Here is a 24,120-nt window from a genome sequence, read left to right as displayed (position 1 = left end):
TAAAAATGATGTCATGTAGATCAAAGCCTGTTTGGTGGAAGAAGTAAAAACCATTGAAGCTGTAGAAATATGGCCAGTAAAGAGATGAGGAATCCTAAAAAGGAAAGACAGAAAAGAAAGCTCCAAATTCTTCTGAGCTATATCTCTGACTGAACACTGAACACAAAAGTGACATAAAAAAATAGGTAGATAAAGACAAGTCTCGATTGAGGCTGGAGTTACTGGCCCCTAAAAACAGAGTTCACAATTCACATTTAGTCAAGTTAACTACAGATTAAAACAAAAACATTATATTAGAGAATAAGAAATTCAGAATCTCTACATCCATATATTTATTGAGTTCCACCTATGCGCCAGGCATTATGCCACATGCAAAATAAAGCTCTTGCCCTCCAGGAAATTAGAGTCAAATGAAAAAGATAGCAAATAAAGTATAACAGCCAGTAAATGTTTTCATAGAACTAGGAGGAATGCATGAAGAAAACATCTATTTTAACAGAAAGCAAATCAATCAAGCAATGGCCATGACTCACCCACATGGCTGACACTGACAAATGATCTACAAACTGTTGTATAGGGTTTCAGGGTAAATCCTGAGGGGATTTGACTGACTCTGTCAGATACAAAAGTTACATTATTTGTTATATAGGTCTTGCTTTATCTTGGTCTTAACCATTCAGCAGAAAAGTATAAAAATGAGGTATAAAAAGTAAAGCCATATTAATATACCGAGCTGTAAAAGAATCAAGTCAACAACTTCTGACATTGTCAGTCTTACAGAAAGCCCACTACTATTTTGGACTACTGAACTTTATCAGAATATTTTGCTGAATTCACACACCTACAATATTTGAATAGTGATGGAATACCCTTCTCTGACAAAAGTAAACAAAAAAGGGAGATATAAATGAAGGACCATTTTGTAGTGAAATAATATATGTATATCTGTATATACAAAATATACAAAATAGTTAGGATACAGCTACTTTCTCTTAGTTCAATGAGAAGAAAGATATTTATTAATAGTATTTAGACAAGATATCATATCTGCATCTTGTACTATGAATAACTACTATGAAGACAACAATATGCAATGTATTAATTATTGTAACTATACTACTAACCTATTTTGAAACTGTCTCAGTGCTATTTCTCAATAAAATTAATTTTAAAAAAATCTACTTTCATTGAGGTAAGGCTTTATAGAAGTTTTAACTAGATAAAAATAAAGGAGCAGAGTGTTTTATGCAAGCTGTAAAATAGTAAAGCAGTTTCATTTCCAGTTAAAAATCTGGAGATTCTATAAAAGGACATAATGAAGAAATTAAAAGCAGCTTAGTATGGGTGGTATAAAGTATATATCTTGAGAGAAGCTCAGTATACAGTGAGAGCAAGAGATGACACTACTAAATTCAGTGGGTTGTGGGCCAGCCTGATAGCTCACCAGATAAAGCGCCTGCTTGGGCAGAGCACAGCGGCCAGGGTTCAATCCCCAGCCTGCACTGCTGGCCCCATCCCTGGGGTGCACTGAGACTGCGATTGAGACTGGGCATGATAGCACACACCTGTAATCCCAGTGCTTGGGAAGCTGAAAACAGGAGAATCACTACAAGTCAGATCCACATAGTGAGACCCTAAAGACCCTGTCCTAAAACACAAAAAATACAAACTAAAATAATAAATTCAGTGGGTTTCAAGACGACTGAAGAATGAAGGCAAGAAATCTCAATTTTAAAGCAGCATGAAACTTTGGAAAAATTTGCAAGCACAGAAGTGATATATTTCAGTTTTATTTAAGAAAAGTCCCATTGACAGTTATATAAACAGAAAGACTAGAGAAATGCAAGGATACAAACAGACATGTTAAGAACCCATTCCACAATTTCAAATAAGAAATAATGATAATCTCATTTAGTTTAGAAAAAGGGGCAGGTAAAGCAGACAAGGTCTTACAGAGTTACAGGACAGTGTTGGAAAGAAGGATCAAGGGTTCCGTTTTGGACAGGCTGATTTGAGAAAAATAAAGGTAGAGATATTTAGGATGCAGACAGATGTACAGGTCTAAGTTTTAATACAGAGATCTGTGCTACATACAGATTTGGATTTCATTAACATGTAGGGGGAAACTAAGGTGTTAGATTTTCATAGATTTCCTTGTGTAGACTGAATATTGTACATATTTATATTTTAAATAAAAAAATCAATCAGTTATAAGAACTGCTTATAATAAATTCTAATTTTATTCGCAACACTCTATACATCTCTGAATACCTAGCTTGGAGTCCATCTTTTTCTCTGTGTGAATTACTTATCACTAAAGTTTTCTCATATAAACAACACAAAGATTACCACTGTGAGTTAAGTTTAGAGTCTTGAATAAACTTCAAGGGATAAGAATCTTCAGAAGTAGTCATAAAAACCTAACTTCATAATTTTATTTTAATTTATTTATTTTTTTTATTCTTTTTTAGTAAAGGTAGTTTTATTGTTTCATCTAGTAGATGATTTTTAAAAATAGTGTGTATAAATAATTTCAAACTATGTTATACCATGTTATCAATCCCCTAAGTCATAAGCAATTGCCAAGCTGAATAAATTACAAATAATAATTCTGGCTTGAACAGAAATGTGCAGTGTTTTCAAAGCTCTTACCCACTAATAGAAATATCCAAAGCTGAACCTAGAGTTATAAGATGAGTTTCACAGTAATGTAATTTTAACTTCCTTTTACATTCACTTTAATATATTACTAAGATGTTTATATTCTGTGTCACCATGGTGCTTTCCAGTGTTCACAATTTACAGTTTCAATTTGTACATATGTAAGTCACTAACATAAGGGACAGTTCTTACTATTACAAACTATCCCTAAAAAGAAATAAAACCACACCCTACACAGAACTCTGAACATAGTATGAGTTAAAATAGATTAATATAACATGATTTTTAATATTTTAGTCATTTTCTAAATACCAGCATGTAAACTTGCCTAGTTGATATGACAGATACGATTTTACTCACTGAAAAATTATGCATTTATTTCCTTCAATCAGCTTTCCCATCTTAACCTCTCTTTGACTTGCTTTTTCTGACTCAGTGAATTTCAAACTTTTTTGAAAAGGGGACTGAAGAAAGGCAATAAACTGTAAGCTGAAAAAAGTTCTCTAATAATCCTTTAAAAATTATTCTCTTCAATACAATTTAAACTTTAAAAAGTTAAGTTACAATTTTGGAAAGGGGCAGTTGGACCTACCAATCAGAACCTAAATTTCTAAGTATGAGAACAGAAGAATAAAATAACTCATTCATAAATTTACAACAGTTACATGATTTGACTAGACTGGTCAAAGCAGTCAGAATAACTTCATAATTTTAAAGCAAGTATATTTTGTTTCTAAGAAAGGATAACTTTACACCTAAGAGAAAAATATTCATATGCTTTTTTGTCTTTTGCTTTAAAATATAAATGTTTATATTAATGGGAATAGAGTGAAATAAATAGCAGATGATGCAATAGGATTTTTAATACATCTAATACTTCCTTCTTTAAAATTTAATAATATAGGGCAGGCCAAATAGCTCAGTGGATTAAAGTGCCTGCAAGAACGTTCAGGGGCCAGGGGTTCAATCCCTGGGCCTGCTGAGCTGGCCTGTCCCAGAGCACACTGAGATGGCAAATGAGAAGGCTTGGTGGCATGCACCTATAATCTGAGCACTTGGGAGGCTTTAAAAAGGAGAATCATTACAAGTCTGCTCTAGTAACGAGTCCCTGAAAGCCCTGTAGAACTCTTCTCCAAAATACAGACAAAAATTAATGTACTAAGAGCAATTCATATACATATACACATATATGAAATAGTAACATAAAATTTTATTTCCAGCTTACCTTGCTCCTAAATTTTCAATGGTTATATGTTCATCTTTTCTCACAACTTCAAACTGCAAATGATGAAAAAAAAAAAAAAAGCCCTAAGTAAATTTCCAAAATTCTTTCATGTTAACTTCTTAGTCTTAATATTTGAAAAAAAATAGTAATAATAGAGCCATAGTAGATATAAATAAAACAGAATGGTTAGCAACATATAATCTTTTTAAAAATAATAAAGCAGAGTACACTTAAAAAGCTGTTCTACTTTACACCACTATAAGATTTAAATGTCAAATTTAAAATACAAAAATAGGATAAAGTAAGATTTCTATTTATAATTTTGGTATATTGTAATTTGAAAATTTAACATGATACCTCATTAATTATAAAATAGTATAATTTTACTATTATAAAGTAGTGTATAAGAGCTTTTCTGCCCTCTGTAGTATCTATGTATAGATATATTCATAGGAAGACATTCATGTAGTACAATAGATTCAGAAAGTCTAAAATTATTTTTAATCTTAGGTGGAACAGAACAAAATAATAATTATTGGTTCATGATAATCTCATTGGTACACTCAGGGCAAATTTAATTGTTTCTCTGTATTTGTATTTTTAAATTTTCTTATTCTTAAAGACTACTTTTCATAAATCATAGGACTAGAAAGGACAGAAGAGCTAGTCATCATCAAAGAATACACAGCTAGGATCTTATTATTACGCTTTCGAAATCTGTTTTAAGTCAAAAATACTGTTCCAGTAAAGGTCATCAATAAAAGCAAGAAAAAGATACTTACCAGAATTCTAACAATGCCAGGTACATCACACTGTAGCATTCTTACCATGTCACCTGTGCATCCTTCCTTCAAACACTTTTTCCCACTAAAACTCTAAAGTTATTAATAGAAAAACAATAAAAATAGACAATTCACTAATGTATAAATTTGAGTACATTCCCATAAAGTTAGAAGCAGTTGCTGTAATATGGTAATGTGAAAGTTATAACTAAACATTTGAATTAGTTGTCCAGAGAACATCTATGTCCTGCATCAGTTGGATATAACTTCACTGTCTTCTCTGATCATTTCTAGTATAAAATATTTAAGGAGACACATTACAGGCTAAAATATACTTCCTGCTCCACAAAAAATAACTTCAGGTAGATGTACTAATTAAGCAAACACTTAAAAATATTGATACTGGATACTTCAGGATTCCAGAGAATAAGTGAGCATTCTAAAAAAAAAAGAGAAGTTACATTCTCTGGTTCTGATTTTGCTATTTCCTTTGGTTAAGCTATTCATGTTTCTTTCATTTCTCCTTCTAAAGATGATTGACATTCATTGCCAAAACAATCAAAGAAACTATAAAGTATTTCACAGCATTTTAAAAACTGAGTAATAATTCCTTATGATTATTTTTACAGTTTGCAGTGCTAGCTCACCTGTTTTATCTGTTTACATTTACAATAAATTAACAAAGGTTTACCTTATCCTTACTTTAGAACAGAAAAATTAGACCAAGTAATTAAATTACAGACTAAATGTAATAAAATTAATAAGCGGCTTCGTCTAAACTTGAGCCCAGATCTACAATTCCATATCCAATGATCTTTGTACTTTATTGCAATGACTTATAAAATTTTTGGTTTTGTACAATGAAAACCTTACAGAACCAAAAGTAATAGACTCAATTTATCATTATTAGCTCACTGAAGATTAATTAATATAGAACTGGGCTTTGATTTTCACTTCACTTCCAGTGGTAAACAGCTTAATTTATCATATAACTAATACAATATAAACAAATCCAAATATGGAAATGGAAGCTTTTCTTTATTCTCACCCGTAAAATAAAAATAATTTTAAGAATTATGTAATTATCCTTTCTTAAGCAGTTTTACTCTTTGATTCTGTATCTTTCATTGGAACATATGTAACATTATTTCTACCCTTAAGGATTAACTAACTTCTAGAGTGAAGAAAACAAATTGATAGAAATCGGTAAATAAAGCAACTAACAAAATATCCTCTGCAAAGAGCTCTTTACTAAATGATTATGAATTAGTATGGTGAGGAGATAAGCTTCAGAGAGAACTGAGGAAGAAAAGGAGAAGGAAAACAAAATGTAAATACAAAGAAATGAAAAAGTAAAGGACATAAAGAGAAGAGGAAGAAATGCCACAGTAAAGCTTAAGAAAGAAAATATAATACCTGATCATTTTCACCTGGATATTTTAAATTCTTGAATTTTTTCCAACAAATTTTGTGGAAATAAACACAGCAACTTTTATTGCACATTAACTGAAAAAAACCCTGGCAGAGGGAGGGGGAAGAAAGTAAGCTGTTTATAATGGAAATAGCAACATGGCTACAGAAAAAGGTTACCTCAAATAATTTTTAAAGTTAAGGATTTTTTTTTTTTTTTTGCAGAACCGGAGATTGAACTCAGGCCCTTGTGCTTGCCAGGGAAGCGCTTATTCCACTGAGCCACCTCCCCAGCCCCAAGTTAAGGATTTTATACAGCATTCAAAATTTACCAGCAGAGATTATGATCACCAAAGAACTTTACATCTTTAAAGACTGAAAAATTTTGACTTTAATAAAATGAAGCAGTGATTTTTAAAACAAAATAGTAGAAACTAAACAAGTTATATCTTTAGAGGAATATATGGTCTACTCTTAGTCTTCATTTTCATGTTCGTCTTTTTCTCCAGTTCCAACTCCACACCACTGTTCTTCCAATCTCTTCTGTTACCTATAACCCACAGTTCAGAGTTGTTCCCTTGGTAACAGCACCTGAGCTACTGTGTTACCTCAGTATTGTATTTAAAACTGTAAACATGCTAGCAAAGATACCAGTTCCTTTTAATAGGAATCCTGCTTAGATTACGAGGAAACTCTAAACTGCATATTTAGGACTTTCTGTTGCAGCTATTCATTTAATTGGAATCCTGCACCCTTCCTGAAAAAATTTAGGACCATATGACTAGGTCATCTAAATCAAAAAGAATATGCCTGGTCCTGATCACTGCACCTGAATCAATTTAGCAATCTTTTCACCCTAATGAACACATCTTGGCTGTCTCTATTCACCTTCCCTAGGCTGTACTACATTATGCCTTGGAAATGAAGTTCCAATTGTCTTTTAAAGTGAGGTCTAATTTGTACTGATGGTCACATCTTATTCCATCTTGTGATTTCAGTCTTCTTCTGACTAATCCAAAGAGATCTACTAAAAGTACATCAACTAGGGTTCTTCAAATCAAAACTGGCTTAACTCCTCCCTCCTGTCTTACTCCATCACATACTCACAAAGACCTATAGAAGACACCATAATCAATTAAATAATTACTGAGGAATAGAAATCTACCTTTTAAGTGAAATGCTACTATTCACAACATTTAATATTTCTAATTATGAACAAGTTTTTAGATTATTTTCACTGCATGATTATAGGTATAAGTTTTGAAGTACATGTTACAAAAACCTGACCAAAATCAATACATTTTTATTGACTCAATATATCTCAGAGATAGTCAAACAACTTCTCAACTGTAGAGGTACTACAATTAAATTAGCTACTTTTAACTTTATAATCACATTTAATAAATAATTAATTGGTAATTATAGTACCTTATAATTCGTGTTCTTTAAAATGTCAGCTTCACAAGACCTCTCACAATCTAGATAACTACAAATGGTCTGTTTCATTATATTACTTTCAGTTGTCTTCATAAAATTATTGAGGAGATCCTAGATTTTAAAAGTAAAAAGAATTTTCATGAATTAGTAGTTACAAATTAAGACAATAATATTTCTAATGTTTGTCCATACTAAATACTTTTTTGAAGAACTAGTATACATTTAAAAAAAACTTATAGAATGCATTTCCCTCATTCATAATAACCGATATATAAATAAGTTCCTAAATCAGAAATACTATATTTCTGACTGAATGATACAAAGGGAGATATGTGCATGTTTGGAACAATACTTAATCATCCTAACCTATACCATAACACTTAGCATGCTCCTATCAAAATTACATTATATATATATATATATATACACACACACACACACACGTATATATATGTACACACACACACACACACACCCCAGAATCAGATCCTGGGATGATATATTGGCAGTTGAATCACTATAGTGGTACAATATATCATTCACTATGATAACAAGCAAAGCATAGTAGAAATAGAATGTATAGAAATACATTTCCTCTTTTAATTTTATTTTTCAAAATGCTTCATTAATAAATGTTTGCAGTAAATATGTTTATCTTACTTCTATAAAGTTGGTACATGTACACTATACATTTTAATTCTCTTTTTTCAACCCCTTTCTTCCTTCTTCCCCTTTCCCTCCATCTCGTTACAACTTTAATATAATTTCACAATTAAAATGCTGATAAATGTTAGTGCAACACATAGGTCTTAGATAGGAGATTGACAAAGTCTTTAATACTTATTCTTAGAAAGATAAATTTCCAATAAGATTTTTTTAATATCTTTTTTAAAGGTATATGATACAACAAATAATCTTCCATAGGTTTTATGAATATCTGCCAAATGTAGGAAAGGTTGAGAAAGAAGGCACAACAAATAAAAAGATAAAAATTATGAAAGAAATAATACTACAGAATCAGTCCATTATGTAAAGAATAAGATAAACACAGAGTAAAGGAAAAATTAACAAAAAGGAGTAAGCACATAAATCAAGAAAATATGCCAGAATGAAAAACTAGTTCTGAACATTGCAGGCACTAAGGATTTTCTTTTAACACTCTTAAAACAAAAATAGAAAAAGTATAAAACAAATCACATGTAAAGTTTTGAAGATCAGAGTAGTATAAGATTTCCTCAAAATAATAAATATTATAAAACAAAAGATGACAAAAATACTTTTAGAAAGAAAAAATTATTTCCAACTTATAATTCTATGCCCAGGCAAAATACATATGAAGTACCCCAAAGGTAAATTATTTTGACACTTAAAAGTTTACCAAAAAAATTACATCTCAAGCAAGCACTCATTTATGGGAAGCTGCTGGAGTAATTGCACCACTGAAACAAGAGAGTTAATCCAAAAAGAGGAACACTTGAATTCTAAGACACACGAGAGTTTACTCTACATAAGAGAAAAATAATGAGAGCTTCCAGGGTGAGGTCAGTTTAATAAGAATTTAACCTACCAATAAAATATGACAATAACTTGTGTGTATGTATGTGTGTGTGTGTGTGTGTGTGACAGAGAGAGAGAGAGAGCACAGGTCTATGAAGGTGTGTCTGTATTAATTGGAAAATGTTCAGAAGAGTCAAAGTTACCTCCAGGAATTAAGAGATGACAGTGCAGAAACTTAATTATTAAGTCCTTTAAAAAAATTTAAAGGCTGGCCAGACAGCTCAGCAAACTAAAGTGTCTGCTTAGGCAAAGTGCAGAAGTCAGGATTCAACCCCCTACACACCCTGCCGGCCCTGCCGTGGGGGTGCGCTAAGGATACTATTGAGACTGGGCGTGGTGGTTCGCCTGTAATCCCAGCACTTGGGAGGCTGAAAACAGGAGAATCACTATGAGTTCAGTCTATATAGTGAGACCCTATACACCCTGTAGAAGCTGCCATAAAGTCAAAAGTAAATAAATTAATTAATTAAAAAAAATTTTTGGCAAACTGCATATGTTACAAAATAAAAATTCATTGTAAGAGTTCAGACAATAAGAGAATATTGCAAAAGGAAAACAAAAAGAGTAAAAGGACGAAGTAGGGTCAGCTTTAGACAGGTTGAGAAGTTTATTTTCTAAAAAAGTATAGTAAATCAAAGTTAAAAATCATGATTATCTTGACAGTGCCCCAAAAAGTCTGTATAGTCTATTACTGAGTACATTATAATACAAATAGTCTACTATAATTGAGACTTTTTAATTTCTCTTTCATTATTTATTTATGTACTGGGGATTGAACTCAGGACCTTATGCTTGCCAGGAAGACAGACACTTATGCCCCAGAGCTATGTCCCTTGCCCTTTAATTTGCCTTTTAGTTTTGTCAATTTTGTCATATAATCTGAGGATCTATAATAAGAGCTACATGCATTTTGAGATGTCATAGCCCAGAATAACTAAATTTTCTATTTTTATGAAATATCTCTCTTTATTTTGAGGAGTGGTTTTGGTCTGAAAGTTAGCTAAAACATAAGGATTGAGACGGTTTAAAGTGAAAATTTAAAAAGATGTCACTCAGATATTAACCATAAACAACAACCTGGTATAGCTATATTCATGTTAAACAAATTAAAGTGACTTACATCTTACATAGCTTTGAATAAAATTTACCCAAAAGATAAAGAACAACAAAGAGGTATGGGAAAATGACACTCTGATATTTTCTTAATAATATAAAGTGGCACAGTTTTTCTGAGAAGCCATGTACAAACAATTGCAGTAACTTTACAAGTAGGAAAATACTTGATTCATAATTTCACCCTTAAAAGTTAATTTTAATGGAATGATGTGAAATATATGCAAAGATCACCTTTTGTTAGAATAAAAAAGTACAATATTTATGATAAACTAAATGTTCAACTACAGACTGGGTTAATTACAGTTATATGAGGAATTATGTGAAAATAATGTTCTATAACAATCTACTGAAATCAAAATACTATATATTTCTAGAACACAAATGCAAACATCTAACATTAAACCAATTTTAAAAAATAAAAGGTATCAAGTATTTACACATGTAAGTCTGTGTGGAAAGACATAAATGAAAATGTTAGTCAAGACTGGTGACACATGCCTGTAATCCCAGCACTCTTGGAGGCTGAGGCAGGAGAATAAAAGGCTCATTCCCTGCTGGAACAACTTGCAAAGCCGTGTCTCAAAACAAAACAATAAAAAAGGATTTGGATGTAGCACAGTACAGATGCCTGGGTTCAATCCCAGTTGCACAAAGAAAAGAAAAAAAATGTAGAAAAGATGAAAAAAAGGCTAATAATGTCTTTTTTATTTGAACAAATATATGTAAATTTTACTTTTATCTTTGGGCATTTTTTTCCAAGTTCTATGAACAAAGCATTTACTACCTTACAAATTAATAATAAAGTAATGATAAACATAAATTTTTAAAAATGCATTCAACTATTACATTTGACTCCAACCATATAAAGACTAGACTAGCACAGATATTAATCTTCTCATCTTGCTTACTACATTTTTCTTTCTTGTTGAATCATACATTGCACTGTAGGTAATAAAAGCTCAAATCCTCTTCTCTGAAAAGCTAATTTCTAATAACAGAATATGCTTCCTATAGAATATCATGTATCTAGCTTAAATAATACTTTTTCAAAGATAATTCTGATTAGTCACAGATAAAAAGTTATTTCTTACTTTAAAAGTTGTTGGTAAATCTTCCTCTTCTGTAGGATCTATGTCAAACCAAGGATCATTTAAATCTCCTATTTCTTGTAAGCTTTTATGAAATTCTAGCAATCCTCCATTATATCTGCAAGGGATTTTAGAATAAGGTTAGTCTGAGGCGCACTCTAGAAATGTACAGTTTATCAGTGAGGTAAAAAGTAACCCTTTTGTGGTAAGTACAGTGGTCATAGCATCTGGCATGCTATACAAGTATTAATACTAGGACTTAGGACTCTGACCTGTGGTATAGTGGGATGAAATACAGGTGGAGGGGAGGCAATAGATTATGTAGTAGTTATGAACAGTGTGGAAGCCATTACAATTAAGGAATGGTAGATTTTTTTGGCTTGTATTACCTGTCTTGGAGGCCTTGAAGAAAAAGAATAAGCATATGTCAGCAACTATTGATTTAGGAAACACTGAAAAACAATGACCTGTGTGGCAGCATTAAAAGAGATTCTCATCTATAATCCTACAAATAATCTGTTCTCTAAATATGGATAGATATAATCATAAAGTAGAGCAACTTACAAATGAGAGCAAACCTACAGCCTCCACAGATTGCTACTATCAACTCATACTGTTACTATCAGGATTATTACCCAGAATTTAGTCATAAGTGTTTAATAATTCAAAGGAATTCAAATGTAGCGCCTTAATAGGACTATACTATAATCAGGGCTTTGATAGAAATGAGCAGACTCAGAGAGATAAAATGAGGATATTTAAGTGAAAGCAGTTAGAAACATTGAGTTTTCAATTCTTTCTATATAACCTACTGGCAAAGACCTCTTCTTTGCTGCAGGAAAGCTGCCTCTCATTAAGTAGACACTACACAAAAATATTATCAGAGACGCATATAGCAAAAGATGTCTTTCTGTTTCATTATCTTTCCTGTCCTCCAGAAAAGTATGCGTAGGTTTAGGCAAAAGAGGGACCAAGTAGTAAAACAGAGGTCATGGCCAGGAAAGAAACTGTTCATTATAAGAACTGGAGAACCTACATATACAGGCAGAAACACCAGGGGAGTATTAAAAGTATAAACCAATGGGTACAGACAAAACTGGATAATGAAGTTATACTAATAAGGTACAATTCTTAAGAACTCAACCTATACTTTCCTAGAAAAGACCCCTGAAGCCAGTCTTAATACGCTGCCAAAAGGCTCCTAAAAACTTGTATAAAATAATGGCCTACAGCAAGTGGAGTAAAAATGCAGAAAATTTCTTGACCGAGATAAAAATTAGACAGCACACACACAGAGGTAATAATGTTAGAATGGACTTACTACATACAAGCAGAAATTGGCATACGATGTGGCTTGGTAATAAGAGCAAAAGGCTAGCATGCATGAGGCTCAGAGTTCAAGTCCAGCACCACAAAGAATATACAAACAACACAGTACCCATCCCTAGACAATGTAGACAATATTCCTGGGAAGGTTCACAGGAATTCATTTAATACAGAGCACAGAGGACACAGTGACTGAGAATTTCAGTCATGGGTTGTCCTCTAGAGGACAGGGATGAAAACAACGATGCTACCATAGAGCTGAGTTGTATGTGGCAGTAATCTACAAAATGAATTCTTTCCAATGCCTGTAAGTAAAGACATTAAAAAGTAGTTTGTATAAAAATTATAAAAAGTAGTGGTAAGGAAGGACAGTAGTACACAATTTTTGTCTTGCCTCATGCTATGTTAATTCTCTTATTCTGTCACAATATAGACTGAAGAGATTTTCATTATCTATTTTTGTGAAGCATAACAAATGGATGGTATGATATATATTAATCAGACCCAGAAAGTGGGAAGACTTTAAATTTTAAATAGCTTAATGAAAAAAGGCATGCCAAGGAGATAGAATGAACAAAATAAAAAACTACAATGCAGGTGACACTTTTAGGTATAATTTAGTCCACCAATAATAATTCATAGGAATTGCACAAGTAAACTCTAATTTATCCCACAAATCTCACTAAACCAATATTTTCTGAAGATTTCTGATTCTTAAATCCAGGGTGGAGTTATAATAAAGGCTTGTATGGTTCACTACATAGTCCCTAACATATCTTAACATACACTGCATTTCATAATTGAATATTTTATTAATGATTATTTTATTAAAGTTGATATCCTTCACCATACTGCCTGCTACATGAGGGTAAAAATTACTCTCCACCAACTAACAGTGTCTGGACTAGGATATCTGTTCAGTAAATAAAATACAAAGCCTAAGGATCTCTATTTAGGAAGTAAACAAGTAATCTATGTAGCTTCTTCTGTACAATTTCACTTTCTTAAAATACAAAATAACTAATATTCCTCAAGCTCAGCATTTGTACCCTTTCAACTCTTTATAAGTAAACTTATACTTTGGACAACCATCCTAACTCACTGGTGATAGTATTAAAAATTGTAACCATCATTCATTTATTATGTATTATATATTTTGTGTTCACTACTGTTAACCACTTGTAACATCCCTGATAGGGAAAGTACTATTAGCTCCATTTCAGGAATTAATAACATAAAAGTTAACAGTATTAATTTTCATAGGGTAAGTGAAAGATAATGTATGTGGATTCTAGTCTGTCTGACTCCAAAACCTAAGTTCATATGTCAATGACTGGCTGCTTCTGACCGCCACAGCCTGTTAAGTTTGCTATTTAATATTTTTCAAGTATATTAAGGAAATTATCTATAGGAAAATATAAAAAAGAACAGTCTGCATGCACAAAAGGCCATGATCTCTCATATACTGTTACTCCTTATTCTCATTTTACAATGTTGAAAGTTAACACTAAAGATCTACCTACTAATTGAAATCTTTACCTCTTTTGAGCACATCGAAGTAAACCACGTCCAAAATAGACTAAAGACATAAAGTTTTCACAAATTTCATTTTCTTGAATCACCATCTTCATCACCAGGAATTTATTTTCAGCTTCTGTATAATCCTGTAGTAACATAAACTAGGTTTGGCTGATGTGAAAAACATTTTTTTAACAATAAAAAAATTTCCCAAAGATGAAATTAGGGCAACTTTTTTTTTTTTTTTCAGAACTGGAGATTGAACTCAGGTCCTTGTGCTTGCCAGTGAAGCACTTATTCCACTGAGCCATGTCCCCGGCCCCTATGGCAATTTTAACAGTGATACTGTCATCCTGTCATTTTTTTTTTTGGCTCTCTAATCTTACTATCTCTGTATGTGATCACACAGATAACCTATGTGGTACCAAAAGTATTTATTGATAAATATCTAACATCAGCCTTCAAAATGAAAAATTATTGTAACTATTTATATAAAAGAGATAACTATTACTTGGAAAAATAGGGGCTTTCTGAAAGGATTAAAGCTCAATTCTTTTCAGGTTTTCTAGTTGCAACACAAATCTTCTAATTTTCCAAATAGAAAATAAATGGCTTTTTTAATAGTATTTGGCATTATAGATTGAATCCAGGGCTTTTACATAGCAAAGGGCAACTATATCCCCAGTACTTCTTAAAATTTTGAGACAGGGCCACATTGTCTTGGTAAATTTTGGAGGTTGGAATCAAACTTGACATTCTCTTGCCTGAGTCTTCCAGAGTGCTAGGATTACAAGCATGTGCCATTGAACTCAGCTAAGAAATGGCTTTAGTCTTTTTGGGGGAAGCAAATGTTTATCACAAGTGATGCAGAAATAAAGATCTATATCAATTGTAACAGATGTTTCAGTCATAATAACACATGAACAATGGCATTGCTTTCTCTGGAAAACATATTAAAATGCTAGATGACCTTGTTTAAAAATATTTTCAAATCTAAAACATTAATAATTTGAATTGCAGGAAATTACTTAAAATATATAGAACCAGGTTGTTATGGTTTGTGTCTAGTTGTTCTCCCAAAGCCTCATGTAAGTCATGGGGTGGACTTACTTCTAGAGTTTGTGATTAACTCATGATCCACTGGGCTTGAGGGTCCGAGTACTGCTGGGATTATGTGTGTGAATGCTACACCCAGCCTGGGGCTGATAGCCTGAATATAAGAGAGACAAAGAGACAGACTTGCTCTCTGTAACCATTGTTGCTGTTACTCCTCTCTTTTGCTATTACTGTTTTGCTGCCTTTCACTGACATGAAAAGCTAACCTGTACCATGTGCCAGTCTGCCTTGGAGCCAGCAGCATGGATGGAAACCTCCAGTAACTGTGAGCTAAGTAAACCTTTCCTTCATTTTGAGTGTCAAGTATTTATCCCAGCAATGAATGAAGAGTAACTGAGACAGAAGTTTGTACCAGGATTGGGGTTGTTGCTATGGCTAAACCTGACCATGTGTATTATAAGCTTTTGGAATGGCTTATGGGAAAAGATAGGAAAGGTTTTGAGATGTTGCCTACAAGAGAAGCACTGGAACAGCTATGGCTGTTTTGAATGGGATATTCTGGCCAGAGCTCAGAAAACCAGAAGGCTGATAGAAATCCTGCCTATAAAGAGTAGGCTGAGGAGGTTTTTGTTGGGAAAAGGACTGCATTGGTTGTTGGACTCCAGATGATTTGTTTTACAGCTTGGCAGAAGGTTTGTCTGAATTTTGCTCATGTCCAGAGACATTGACTGTGACTGAGATTAGTCGTGGTGGACTGATTAATCTTTTAAAAGATATTTCAAAGCAGCCAAATGTTAAGGCAGTAGCATGGCTGTTGTTGGGGGCTTTCTGCCAGATTTATGTTGACAATCAAGAACAAAGAGCTTAGCAGAATGATTTACAATGTGAGTTTGGCCAGAAAGGAAGCTCCAATAAAGCTGCAGAAGTAAAGAGCTGAGAAGATCTCCACTGCCAAGCAGGAACAAGAGAAGGATGGCCTGAGGGCATCACAGGAGGCCCTGGTCTCTATCCTTTGCAGCCTCAGAATTGCAAAGGTCAGGGATTTTGCCTTGGGGAAAAAGTCTCCGGAGCCCTATGTTCCACAATGGTGGCAGTGCCCACACAGGTTCCACAATAGCGCCGGCATGGACAATTTATTCCTAGAAATCAGGGTCAGAGGGCTCAGTGATCCAGGCACTCGGCGCCTACATCCAAGAGAGAAGAAAGTTTGGCTACTGCTCTAGTTGGTAGCAGACCTTGGCATCAAACACGTGGCATTGGTTTTAGGCACTTACAGAATGCAGGAGTTCTGAGGTTAAAAAGGCTTCCATCTTGATTTCAGAAGAAGGCCTGGGTTGCTAGGCAGTGTGCCTCTGAGAGGACAGGGTGCAAAGCTGTGAGTGAGAAGCCTATTTGGTGGAAACCCCAGAAGTTTGGAAAAGCCAGGAATGTGAATCATCTAAGGGAAACTGCAAGGAGGGAGCAAAGCCAGCCTAGGAGAGAAGTCATGGGAGCTACAACCAGCAGAAGTGCCATAGGGAGGGAGCTACATGGAACTCATAATTTGCCACAGATTGCTTCAGATGTTCCACATGGAACTACAGGATTTAATGTTTGCCCCGCTGGATTTTGGACTTGTGTTGGTCCCAGTGCTTTGTATTCCCCTGTTGTTTGCAACTTTTGGAATGGTAATGTTTATTTTGTGCCTTTGAATGTTGGAAATGGTTAACTTTTCTTTTGCACAGGGGCTCACTGCAAAGAGTTTGCTTGGATCTTGGAGGAGGATTGGGACTTGGACTTTTCAGCAATGCTGAAACTGTTGGGACTTTGGCAACTCTTAGACTAAAATGCCTTTCGCACATGTAAAGACTATAGATTTGGAAACAGAAAACATAAATAAATATCAAAGTTGCAAAGAAAAGAAAAAAATCAGAACAAATAATGCTAAAATTAAAATGTTAGAAATTTTCTAGTTAGCTACCAGATTTTTATTTGCACCCCACTTTATTTGAAAAAAAAGTAAGGCATTACTCATATTTTGCAAAAAGGGTAAGATAAAGACCACAGAGGTTAATCTATAGCAGAAAATGAAACATTTAAGAGAAAAATAGTTTTATAAATCATTTTGTATTTTATACATAATATAAGCACTTAGGAAATGAATCAAGATAGGTTTAAAATAAAGTTGAAATAATTGAACCTATCAGCTAACACCAAGATCTTTCTATATATTTTTATTTTAACTATACAATCTTTGACATAATTACATTGTAAATACAGGACAGAAAAGTCCACAGATGGTTTCAGTGTTTTAGAAAGCTTTTCTAAATCATTTTAATTTGCTAAAATGAAGTCAATGTACATACACAGATTGATAATGGGCAACACACACACACACACACACACAGAAACTAATACGTACTTCTTTTTTCCCTCTTTCTGTGAGTGCTACTCCATACAAAAACAGTAGGGTCAAGTAATAACCAATATCAATTTGGTATGCCTACAAAGAAAGAAAAATGTTAGACATCTTTAAAATGAGCTACTTTGGAGTATAACAAGTTTAAATATCCTAGGGCTGCTTATTTATTAAACATAGTAAAAATTATCATTGTATTCCATTTAATATTTCTATAAAGAATATTATGTATTTGATAATGTGATCCAAGAGGAGGAATTTGGTTCAGGAAAATGAAAGCAAAATTTTGTTACATTAAATCTTCCAAAAATTTTTGTCTCATTATATACTATTTTAGGTCTGAGAACATTTTTAGTAATAATATAATGAACAGAAAAATATCTACCCCCCCCACCTTAAAAAATGTAATGATATGTTACATCAAAATCCCTTTCTTCCCATGTAAGTTTTGTCACAATAGTATAAACATAAAACTTATCATTCCTATAATAAAAAATTAAAATGTGTGCCTATTTCCTTCATTAAGTCTAAGATATGCAAAATCACAGAGATGGAAACAGATTAAAGATTAGGAAAGATAAGGAGGGAGAGTAAGAGTTGGTTCTGACTACAAAGATATCTGGGAACTTGGATTTCAGTAATGTTCCTACTATCAAAGAAGGTGGTTCACGATGCTTCTTTGCAACAGGATTTATGTTGGTCCCTGGGAAATTCTTTGGGGATCTGAAATTCTGGCACAAAGCAAGCAGAAGGTATTAGCCTCCAATAAATATTTGGAACATTGAATGTATAATGTGCTATTTTTGACCAAAAAAAATCACACATGATGTAGCTACATTTTCTTGATGTGGAGTGGGGGTAAAGGAGTGTATTCTCTGACTCTTTATGGGGGAAGAAACAGAGACCTGCAAGTGGATTCTCTCAGATTCCACTGGGCTTTCCACCTTATGATCTGCCAAGTATCTTTGTTACTGTAACATTTTGGTCTCCCATACTTCTACATGCTGAGCCATGTCTTTCTAGCAAACCTGTGAATGAAGGTACTCTAACAGGCCCTGGATACAATATCAGTAGTATCAATGTCAATGTCTTCTCTTTTGATAATGTACTGTAGCATGTAAGATGTAACTATTCAAAGAAAGTGGGTGAATAGTACACACAGACCTCTCTCCATACTTTTGTATACACAGATTCAATTTCTGTAAATCTATAATAACCTCAAAATGAAAAAAAATGTTAAATGCCTATGGAGAAAATATTTTTCATTCTGTTTGTGGTGGTTGATTTTGTGTGTCAACTTAACTGGCCATAGAGTGCCTAGATTAAATATTTTTTTCTGACTGTATCTATGAGACTATGTCCAGAAATACTAGTGTTTGAATCAGTGGATTCAGTACAACTGACTGCCCTCCTGAACATGGCTAGCTTCCAATTCATTATGGCTTGAATAATGTAAGTACAAAGGAAGAATTTGCCATTTTTTGCTGTCCACCTCTCTGTGAGAAGGGGCATATCTTTTGCTCTCAGACTGGAATAGAGTTCTAAAGGCCTGAGGGCTTTAGAATGAAAGGAATTATATTACCAGATTTTCTGGATTTTCTGTTAGCAGACACCAGATCATGAAACTTAACCTCTATAATAACATGAGCCAATTCCACATAATAAATCACCTGTATATATATCTTATAATAAATTAGATCACATTATTTATTTACATTTTCTCTGAGATTCTGTTCCTCTGGAGGATCTTACCTTTCTTTGCTCCTCAATTACGCAATGACTGAAGGTTCTAACCATATTTTGTCATGTGACCTCTTTTTACTAAGATTGCTCTATACTATATAAAAATTTTTCCAAGTACAAGGATGATAAATATCCACAGAATATAACCTTTCTATCTATACTCATGTAATTGTATTCTTTCACAAAAAAATATTTCTTATGACCAACAGTACATGTTTCTGAGACAACTGACCATAGTTAAAAGTCTGGTTCCAAACTCCAGTGGAGTTAGACACATCTTTTTTTTTGGCTAAATGGATTAAGATTACAGAAGAAAAACTTCCTGTAATATCTAACTGGTTTTCACTTTAAAGTTCCCATATGTGCAGAGGCAGTACGATGTCCTAGCTCAGAGACTAAACTCTGAAGCCAAGACTGTTACAGTTGCATATCCCTCTGACTACTTACTACCAGCTAAATTTAGCAAGTTACTTAACCTATCTCAAATTCCTAACATAAAATGAGAAAAATGAGATGTAGTAATCATAAAGAGTAAATGTGCCAATCTTAACAAAGTGTTTTGAATAGTGGCTATCACATAGCAAGTACTAAATAAGTGTGAACTATGATTTTATAATTTTTTTAAAAACCAGATTCATGTAGCACAGCCCACAGCCTGTACCATTCTAAATAAAAACTTTTTTTTTTCAGAAGATGTAGAATTGTAGCAATGCAATGATAAGGCATAAAGCTCTGGAAATGTGAAGCTGTAAATAGAACACTTGTACTTAAAGCCCTTATCTTTCCTTCCACCTTATCTCAGTTAGCAGAACCTATTTCATTTCATTAGAACCAAATGGATACACAAATGTTATTGGCAACTACATACCTGCCCCAAAACCCCGCACCTATCTCCTATAGGGTTTTCCCCTGTTGATGGGATATAAGGACAGGAGAATCATGCAGATAAAGCAGTATGCAGGCTGCTATGATCATGACAATTCCAATTCAGCCGACAAGTGGTACTCAGTAAGCTCTTCTGTTTCCTAGTTTAGGACTCATTTTTGAAGTAATGCCTACTAAATAGAAAAAGGCTAAGCAATGGTACTTGCTAATATTTATTTTCTGCTGATTTATTTCACTGACTAGCAATCTAGTTGGAAATAAATATAGGTATGCAAAATCCAGTAAATTCTGGGGACAATAAGATGTAAATTTCTCTTTCTATGTTTCATTTTTTTAATCTATCCAAAACTTCCAGTGGAACATTATGTATCAGTGCTTAGAATTCTAGTCCTGACAGTATTAAAGAACAGTCCTTTTTGAAGACAATCCTAATCTGTTTTTTTTTTTTCTATGTATTTTGTATAGGATCTCACTATGCAGATTGGACTCATAGTGATCCTCCTGTCTGAGGCTCCAGAGCACTGGGATTACAGGTGTGCTCCACCATGCCTGGACTCAGTGGCCAGCACAGCACACCAAGGGTCAGGGGAACCTTAATCTTTCTTCTATGCACATGTAAAAACTTATTTTTCTGATCTAACTACATAAAGAACTTTTTTCCCTTTTCTTGTCCTGTTTTATTAGTTGTATTTTTTTCTTCAGTACTAAAGGTTGATCCCAGGCTCTTATGAATGCTAGGCAAAGGTTCTACCACTGAGGTACATCTCTCTCTCTCTCTCTCTCTCTCTCTCTCTCTCTCTCTCTCTCTCTCTCTATCTATCTCTCAATCTCTCTCAATCGCTTTCTTTTTTTATCATGAGACAGAGTTTTGTTAAATTCCAAACTGGCCTGGGATCCTTCTGTTTGACCCTACTCAGTAGTAAAGATCAAATATGTTGAGTACTACATCCAATGGTGCTCTAATTTTTTATAATTTTCGTTCTTCAGGTTGTTCTATTTATTTCTGAAGTATCATTTGATCTTAAATAGATAAATGTATTTTAATAGTTTACCAATAACAGAAGTTCCAATTTTTACAAATACAGAAATATCAGAATAGAAGCTGATTAATAACTAGGGAAAATAGGAAGCTTCTTTATTACTTTGACAAATCAAAGTATATATATTTACCACATAAATGTTTTGAAATTTGTACACATTGTGGAATGCATAAATCAAACTAATAGCTGTATAGCCTCACATAGCTATCAGTTTTCTTTTGTTTTGTTTTGCTTTGTTGTTATGTGTATGGAGAAAAGACTATTCTCCTATCTAACTAAATTTTGCAACCTTGGATTAAGGTCTCTAACTCTTCCTAACCTCAGTCCCTAGTGACCATCAGTCTATATTTCATTTGTAGGTGTTCAATATTTTAGGTACGATGTCATGTATTATGTGTATTTTTGTGCCTGGTTTATTTTTTTGAAGTTCACAAATCTCTATGTCTAAGTCTGAAAGTCTATTACTCTTAATTTAAGTTTCTTTATGATTAAAAAAAAAAGGTCTGGTAAAGAAGAGGACTAGAATAAGCTCACTGAAGACATATAGTGCATGACAAAATATAAAGCACAGACAAAAAGTGTCAAGTAATAAATTGATATGTTCCCTTCTTTAGAGATAAAAAAGAAGTACACAAATTGGCTTACATTTCAAAACAGGCACACATTCTCGTTCTCTCATTGAAAAATGCTACACAGATCCATCACACAAAACTTTCAGAGACCTACTGTATAATTAGTAGCTTGAATACTTCTAAGAGCTGTTTCCAGTTGTGTTATTAAAAACCGTAAAGTTAAAGCAGGAACGATTTCTTCCCCATTCTGGCTATTGGCTGCAACTTCTCTCTGTGGAAAAATAATTTAGTTAAACATTTCTATAAGTTAAAACAAATATCTACATACATTTATATTATACAAATATATGCTCACCGTAGAAAATTTAGAAAAAGAGAAAACAGATGATTTTAAAAAATCCATACCAGCCAGATACACTGTTCTAATATTTAAGTATAATGAAGCTCCTTGTAACTATTTCCTCAAAGCACAAAAAGCATTCATCTGCCTGTCAAACAAGAGGCACTAACAAAACCTGTTTACAGAAATAATAGAACACATCCCAAATACATGGGAAAAATGAAACACATAGGTAAGAGCAGCAACTTAATTGTAATGATTAAAAAAAAATCCTCTTCATAACACATCATAGTCAAAATACCAAAAGTTCAACACAGGGATAGAAGCTAAAAAGTTGTCACTGACAAGCAACAACTCACCAATAACAGCAAATCCATTAGAGCTACAGCACACTTCTCAGCATAGCTCTACAGACCAGAAGAGCATGGAGTGAAGTGTTACAAGTCTTAAAAGGGGTTTAAAAAAAAAAAAAAAAAGAAAACCTTTCACCTCAGACTTACATGTCCTATGAAAGTATTTTTCAAAATTGACGAGAAAATTAAGGTATTTCTATGATAAATAACACTTAGAAAAATTTATGAATATGAAACCTGCATTAAAAAAATAATCAAGAAAATCCTAGAAAGAGAAAATGAAGCCAAGAATGCCAAAAAGTGTAATGAAATGAATATAACATCCAGGGTCAGTACTTAAGCAAAAAGGGAGATAAAAAGAAAACCAGGAACAGAAAAATAAAGCAATGACATGAATAGATCTCTACCTCACAGTAATGATTCCTGATGTAAATGGTTTTAATTTCCCAATCAAAAGAAACAGATTAACAGAATGGGCCAGGAAATAAAACCTAATAATATGTTGTATAAATAAAACATATTTAACCAAAAATTGCAGATTAAAAATCAACGGATAAAAAATAATATTCTATGCAACTGGAATTTCAGAAAGAGGAGGAGCACCTATCCTAATATCTCACTAAGTGGATTTCAAGCCAAACTGCTCAGAAGAGGTAAAGGTTTCCAGACAATTGTTCAGGGAGAAATTCAGCAGAAATAGTTATAAACATAGATGCTGTAAAAAATGGCACATCCATCATCATCAAACAAACACTCCTGGACATAAAAGATCAGATAAAATTCCAACACAATTATACTCGGAGACCTTAATATTCCATCGTGACAAATGAAAGCATCAACATACAAATATCAGAATTGAATCAAATCCTCAAACAAATTTTATCTACAGAATGTTCCATCCAACAAAAGTTTTTTTCAATAACATGTGTTTCCAAAATAGGCCAAATAATAGCCCAAAAGCACTCTGAAGTAAATGCAAAAAAATCACAATTATCTCACACATAATATCAAATTGTGCTCAATGAAACTAGAAATCAAAAAGTAAAAGGAATCACAAGTGAGAACTAGACAATGAAAAGAGAACAAGGAAAAGAGCTAGGAAACATGATAGAGGCAAGCCATACAGTTATATGTAGAAGATGGGTAAGGCAATGATCCTGAGAATCTTCAGAAGATTTTTGAATTAAGCAGTTAATTGGAATGATTCTCACCCTGACCAACTATATATACAGACACCTGTGAACTAAGCAAATGCACTGAAGATGGCAATTTATAATAGTACGTTCATGCTTGGAGTGCCTGTCATTCTGGTCTTCTGAATATGGGCTGCTTGTCATCACATGCCAGTTGCTGCCGTGCTGTCTCTCGAGTAGATGATTGTTCAAAAAGAAGGGGGTTGTGAATGAAGGCAAGAGACAGGAAAAGGAATGTTGCAGGACTGTATTGCTACAAGGTTGTATATGATTAGATTTCTGTGTAAACATAAGAATTATATAATTCTTTATGCCTATTTTTAAAATATATTTTAATTTTTTAAATGTTTTTTCATCATGTTCTGTAGGGACTTAAAGTTCAACATATCAATACTTGATGAAAAATACCTGTTTCATGTT

General features: G+C 33.3%; 1 protein-coding gene across 1 annotated transcript in view; it reads right to left on the bottom strand.

Annotated features, from left to right (window-relative positions):
* Window positions 1-24,120, bottom strand: part of Dzip3 (DAZ interacting zinc finger protein 3) — an 89,616-nt gene that overhangs the window by 40,176 nt on the left and 25,320 nt on the right. The window contains exons 5-12 of the mRNA XM_004643976.2: window positions 21,969-22,085; window positions 17,578-17,658; window positions 14,142-14,266; window positions 11,280-11,394; window positions 7,507-7,626; window positions 6,085-6,186; window positions 4,669-4,761; window positions 3,887-3,939 (exon numbers count right to left, since the gene is read on the bottom strand). Coding sequence (XP_004644033.1) covers window positions 3,887-3,939; window positions 4,669-4,761; window positions 6,085-6,186; window positions 7,507-7,626; window positions 11,280-11,394; window positions 14,142-14,266; window positions 17,578-17,658; window positions 21,969-22,085 — 806 coding nt within the window. The remainder of the gene's footprint in view (window positions 1-3,886; window positions 3,940-4,668; window positions 4,762-6,084; window positions 6,187-7,506; window positions 7,627-11,279; window positions 11,395-14,141; window positions 14,267-17,577; window positions 17,659-21,968; window positions 22,086-24,120) is intronic.

This window comes from Octodon degus, unplaced genomic scaffold (genome assembly GCF_000260255.1).
Source record: "Octodon degus isolate 3935 unplaced genomic scaffold, OctDeg1.0 scaffold00187, whole genome shotgun sequence".
In the NCBI taxonomy this organism is placed as follows: Eukaryota; Metazoa; Chordata; class Mammalia; order Rodentia; family Octodontidae; genus Octodon; species Octodon degus.
The sequence above is the reverse complement of the archived record's forward strand: the minus strand, read 5'-3'. Positions and strand labels throughout refer to the sequence as shown.